Below are 5,518 nucleotides of genomic sequence, written 5' to 3' on the forward strand. Positions count from 1 at the left end.
TCACGAGCCAAACCTTTGCTCCTTTATTTTGTAAACAGTGTTTTCCTGGCACAGTCCCCACTCCTGCATCCTCACGGCGTGGCTGGGAGCACCGGGGTGGCTCAGGGCCCTCTCGGCCCCCGGGGACCCGCCAGGAGTGGAGCCCAGCTCCCACAGCCCCCAACCAGCAAGACCCCCGCGGGCCTGAGCAAGGGCAGAGCAGTGGCTGCAGAGATGCCCCCGCCGAGCACCCTGGGGTCCCCTCCAGCGCATCCCACAGCGCCAGGGAACACAGTGGGGACCAGAGCATCCCTGGGGACAACTCTGCCAGCCAGGTCCCACAACAGGCTGCTCTGGTGGGGAGAGGGGAGACGGGCAGCAGCCCCCTGGGGGGGGCAGGACACGTCACTGGTGCTTCTTGGTGGCGTGCAGGCTGGCAGGAGTGGCGGGCAGGAAGAAGGCAGGGCAGCGCAGGCAGCGGAGGGCCAGGAGCTGGGGGCCCAGTGCGTAGAAGACGTTGGTGAAGAGGAAGCTCCACCAGACATCTTCAGGGGTCTGGTAGGGGAAGGGCGTGCGGGCGTGCAGCGAGGAGCCCAGGTGGGAGAACTGAGCCTGGGGACACAGGGTGGCATGGGGGGGCCTGGCCCACTGCAGCCCATCCCAGCACCGAAGGGTGTTTGGCAGGAGCACACCCAGCGCATCCTATCTATAGACCTGCGGGCTCGCTCCAGCCTATTTCTGGCAAACTAATCCCCGGCTCCATTAAGATCCACCGAGGCCAAAGTAATTAGCGGGCAGCGGCGGTGGGAACTGCTCCACATGCAGCGGTGGGGGCGGATCTGTCACCCCGGGCTCAGCCCTGGCCCCCCAGTTGCTCTCCCCTGGCCAGGACCAAGACCCAGCCCGGGGGTCCCACTGTCACCCCCCACCCCTGCAGCCAGGGGTGGCCCTCACCTGCGCCACGGCACCAGCAAACACCAGGCTCCAGTCAGGCAGCCAGGAGCAGCCGGGCAGCACCAGCCCGTAGATGCAGAGGCAGAAGAAGGGGAGGACGTAGAACATGTAGATCAGCATCTGGGGGGGTCACACACGGAGAGGGTCACCCTGTCCCCCGGCGGCACGGAGGGGTCCAGCCCTGCCTCCCACCCACTCACCTGCACTTTGGGGTAGGCGACAGGGTCGCGCAGGTACGGCTCATGCTGGTAGATGTACTCGAAGCACGAATCAGCCGGACAGTCCAAAACCACCTGGGGACGCAGAGTGGAGGGAAGGTGGGTGTGGGGTAGATGGACCTTCCCCAGGACCCTATGGACTCACAGGACCCCTACAGCCCTCTCCGGGACCCCCATGTGGGGAACCATCACTCACCATCCCCCTGAAGAAGGTGAATGCGGCGGTGAGGAGCAGGACCAGGATCAGCCCCATGTCCTGGGGCCGCTGGTACAGGCACTTGCGTTGCTCCTCTGCAACCTGGGAGATGGAAAACGCCGTGTTTTCGGCTCCACACCGTCCAGCCCCAGGAGGGGGATAAAGCTGACGGCTCCCGGTGCGGCTCCCCGTGGAGCCTGAGCTCCCAGCTCACCTTCTCAGGGCTGAGGCACGGCAGGACCTTGGGCTGCTGGAAGAGCCTCACCCCAGCCCAGATGGGGATGAGGATATAGGGCAGGTTGAGGAGGAAGGCAGGGCTGAGGTCGGAGCTGTATTTCCCTGAGGAAGGAGAGTACAGGATAGGCACGGCGGGGCGCTGGGTGCTCAGCATCGATACCTGCTGCTCGCCCCCAGGTCAGCACCTTCCTCCTCTGCCCACAGGATAAGTGCCTGGGAGCAAAGCTGCCAGCCGGCAGGATGGAGGCGGCCTGGAGGGACCAGCAGCGGAGCCCCCCTCCGCACCCCCGTACCTATCAGGTTCCCAAGCAGGAAGACGACGATGCTCATCAGCAGAGAGCCCAGCCAGAAGAGACCCAGGTTCCTGTAGCTCTTTCTGCAGAGACACCAGGCTCAGAAGCCTCTGCCAGGCTCAGAGCTCCCCTCCCCACAAAATTCAGGATCCTCTAACCCCCACGAGCCCCTCCGAGCTCCTAAGCTGTGAAGGTGCCACGCGGCCACAGGAGCCACCGTGCCTTCCTGCTACTGTCCCCACTCACCTCTGGCCGATGGCCGCGATCATGGCGAGGTAGAGCCCATAGTGGATGATGCCATCCCAGTAACAGATCATGATGCCGTGCGCCGTGCGCAGGTGGGGCTCGCCCTGCCCGTTCGGAAGTTACCGGATCATACGGGGTGGGGGCAGATGCCTTCCCACAACCCCCTAGGGGACCCCGCGGGAGCTGGGGCTGCTCCGTGCATGGTCCCTCTGGGGCGGGAGCAGCTTCGGGAGCAGGAGCAGCATCGGCACTGGAGCCAGGTGCACAGGGCTGCTCGTTGGTGCGAGAGCCCGCGGTGGGGTGAGGTGGTACCTCTCTGACGTAGACCTCCATGAAGCCAGAGATGTAGCCATCCTCCTCCAGTGAGATGATCAAGTCGACGACGGAGGTGAAGGAGAACACCACGAACACTGCGGGAGAGCGAGCCAGCTCTGAGCAGGTCCCACGGCGCTCCCCAAATCCCAGCTCTCCGCTCCCTGTCTCAGCATAGGATCAGTCCCCACACCCCGAGGGTGACTCACCACAGAAAAGGGGGTCCTGGAAGTGGCTCACTCCGCTTGTGAGGAGGATGATGGAGAAGAGGCCGGCGAGCACCAGCACCACCGTCAGCATCAGCACCAGTGGGCTGCTGCAGGACAGCAGGATGGGTTCAAGCACCTGGGCATGGCCGGGGAGTGAAGCCCCATTTCTCCTGGTCCAGGTGAAACTCCCTCTGCCCCCCAACCCCCCTCACCCCCCGACCCCGGTTTTGAGAGGTCTCCACCAAAGCAGGGGGAACAGCAGGATCAGACCCTGCACGCCAGCACAGGTGGGGGCCATGGTGGCACACGGTGCTGCCCATCCTCTGTGGTGCAGGAAACGGCTCCGCCGGGGTCTGAACTAAACCCGGGGAAGCGAAGCCTGGAGGCAGCCTGGGTCTGGCACCCAGGCACGGATGGGGAAGGGGCTGCCTCGCCAAGACTCTGTGCCAGGGCAGGGGAGAAGCCCCAGCGCCGTCCTCCCTCTCCAGGCTGTGGCAATGGGCCACTGTCACAAGAGACCAGGGAAGCCGATGATAAGGCAAATTGGTAACAAGGAGACATATACTGAAAATGTGTCCTAAGAGAACGAGGAAAAAGGGGAATGTGTCCCGAGCTTCCTGCACCCCCTCCCAGAAGCACGTGCATCAGCCGGAAGAGCTGCAGCTCTGGTCCAGCCAAGCCTTCAGCTACGAGACACCGAAAACACGACAGTATTTTTCACTCAAGCCTTTAACCCTGTTACCAAAGAAAAAGAAAAGGCAAAGTTGCAACTGTCTGCACAGACGTCGCTGTTAATAGCTTATCCTGGAGAAGCACCCAATTACCGGGCTGAGCGCTCCTCGGCACAGCACGGCGGATGTGAGACCAGGGACGAAAGGCCAGCTGTCCCTCTGCTCCAGGGTCACCCGGCTGAGAACAGCCCAGGTCTCATTTACAGGAGGCTGTGACAACACCTGGCTCCTGTTTGCCTTGTGCAGGCGGAATTACTCTGACAGGGACAGTGGTGGGGGAGCCCAGGACCCCGCACCCAGGGACAGGATGGGTGTCCCTGCGGCACCGTGTGAGGCTGAGCTTGTCCTCACCACGCGCCCTGCACGTCTGAACCAACAGATGCTCTTGAAGAAACCTCAAAACAATAAAATAATTGAAGTGTCACCACCTAAGTGCATTATTACTAGTGTATAATTAATTACTACACAACTAATTACTCCCACAGAACGATTAATTCAGAATTCAAACACGGATGCTGCAGTGGAGTAGCACAATGCCAGGCTCCTCCGGTCACCATGGGACCGGGCGTGTGATGGGGTTTGAGACTCACCAACACGTGCTGGTGCTGGGGCCACCCCACACACGCACCAGCACCTCAGGGTGCCGTGCTCAGGGCACCCAACTCACCCTGCCAGGCTTTGAGGCCACCATTGCTTGTTCCACAGCAGGGACCAGTTAAGGAACAGGGGGATGTATCCCACTCGGCATCCCCCTGCAACGCCCAGGCCAGAGAATAATATTGTTACAGGCTTTAATTTGGGGGGCAGGCTGGGGGGGGTCGGTGCTCCCCAGAGCATCCTACCGATGGTTTGCACCCGATGCTGCATTATGCAGAAGGGCTGTGGATTTCATAGCAATGGATCCCTGAGATCTGGGCTGCAACAGTGCAGCGTCACCATGGGATGGAAGGGAAAGAGGAGACCAAAAAGATGGGAATGAAAACCAGGAAATTAAAATTTTTAAGTAAAGTTTATCAGGTGGCCAGGAAAGCCCCGGCTTTAAAAGTTTGGCTAAAAGCCCTTCCTGCTGGTGAAGCAAAAGCAGAAATTAGCTATAAAAAGAAATGTATAATTAATGGGAAAAGGAGAGTCAAGGGGCTTGGCAGGAATGAAAGGACGGAAATACGGGGGGAAACCCGTAGCTGGCAGGTCCTGGGGCGTGAGACTGGAAATAAGAGTAACCAGCCAGAAGGTGGTTTTACATAGAAGAAAATAAAGCAAAGGTGGGGCTTGGGGGGCTCACCGGGAGCTGGACCCTGGCTGGGGGTATCAAACCCCCCAGGCGGGGGTGATGGCTGGAGATGTGCTGAGCCCCCAGAACATGGCTGGGCTGGGGCATCGCAGGGGGGTCAATGCTGCAGTAAACCCAAAAGCGGGGCTGTTGCCAGGCAGTGGCAGTGACAAGGGGTGGCATCAGCCACTCTGGGACACGCCAGCAGCCAAACTGCCAGGGGGTCACTCAGGGGGGGATCCAAGGTGCGGTGGGGTCCCCAGCGCCCGGGGTGGCATGGCTGTGTGTGGAGGGGACACCCAGTGTTGGGGGTCCTGTCCCTCTGGCCTGGGGGCTGGGGTGGGGCCAGGTGGCTGGAGAGGGTTCTGATAAATCAAGGAGGTGCTGAGTACCCTTATTGCTGGGGACTGGGGCTGTCGGCGAGCCCCAGCATGCTCCGTGCTGGCGCTGAGCCTGGGCAAGCCTGCTGCGTGTCCCCACCGACAGCGGGATTTAAAAGCCATGAAGGCAGCCATGAACCATGCCAGAGAACTCCAGCACCCTGCCCTGGGCACTGCTCCCCCCTCTCCAGGTCTGGATGGGACCCAGTGGCCTGTCCCGGGTGGGATGGCTCCCACCACCCGCCGACAGAGCCTTGCCCTGGGCCAGACTGGATGCTCCCCCCGAGTGTCCGGCTGGACCCAGCATCCAGGACCAACAGAGGCCAGGACCCAGCACCCTGCCCCAGAGCTTTGTCCCTGGTCTGCACTCACTCTGCCAAGGTGGTCACGCCATTGATGCCGAAGGCCACGGGGATGGCGAGCAGGGACGGGGCGAGCACGCCCGGCACGGCGGGGAGCTGCATCCCCAGCACGGCCGTCACCGCTGCTGGAG

The 5,518-nt window shown here is 61.7% G+C and overlaps 1 protein-coding gene across 3 annotated transcripts; it reads right to left on the reverse strand.

Moving 5' to 3' along the window:
- TM6SF2 (transmembrane 6 superfamily member 2) lies at window positions 1-5,518 on the reverse strand. 3 transcript variants are annotated; one of them, XM_040589603.1, is made up of 10 exons: window positions 5,398-5,518; window positions 2,645-2,751; window positions 2,436-2,533; window positions 2,124-2,227; window positions 1,878-1,960; window positions 1,562-1,686; window positions 1,348-1,449; window positions 1,134-1,226; window positions 934-1,053; window positions 1-471 (listed from the first exon to the last, which is right to left on the reverse strand). In XM_040589603.1, exons 1-10 carry the CDS (start codon window positions 5,487-5,489, stop codon window positions 385-387), a joined length of 1,011 nt encoding a protein of 336 aa, XP_040445537.1. In that variant the 5' UTR covers window positions 5,490-5,518; the 3' UTR covers window positions 1-384. The 3 variants fall into 3 exon arrangements, with proteins under 3 accessions (XP_040445537.1, XP_040445535.1, XP_040445536.1); XM_040589601.1 differs by having other exon boundaries at window positions 1-591; XM_040589602.1 differs by having other exon boundaries at window positions 1-591; window positions 2,645-2,780; window positions 5,398-5,477.

This window comes from Falco naumanni, chromosome 4 (genome assembly GCF_017639655.2).
Source record: "Falco naumanni isolate bFalNau1 chromosome 4, bFalNau1.pat, whole genome shotgun sequence".
Lineage (NCBI taxonomy): Eukaryota > Metazoa > Chordata > Aves > Falconiformes > Falconidae > Falco > Falco naumanni.

Coding starts and splice junctions, on each gene's coding strand:
- TM6SF2 (XM_040589601.1), bottom strand. CDS start 5,489: ATGCAGCTCCCCGCCGTGCCGGGCGTGCTCGCCCCGTCCCTGCTCGCC. Junction 2,752..5,397: donor GGCGTGACCACCTTGGCAGA/GTGAGTGCAGAC, acceptor GCTGTCCTGCAG/CAGCCCACTGGTGCTGATGC. Junction 1,961..2,123: donor ATCGCGGCCATCGGCCAGAG/GTGAGTGGGGAC, acceptor GTGTCTCTGCAG/AAAGAGCTACAGGAACCTGG.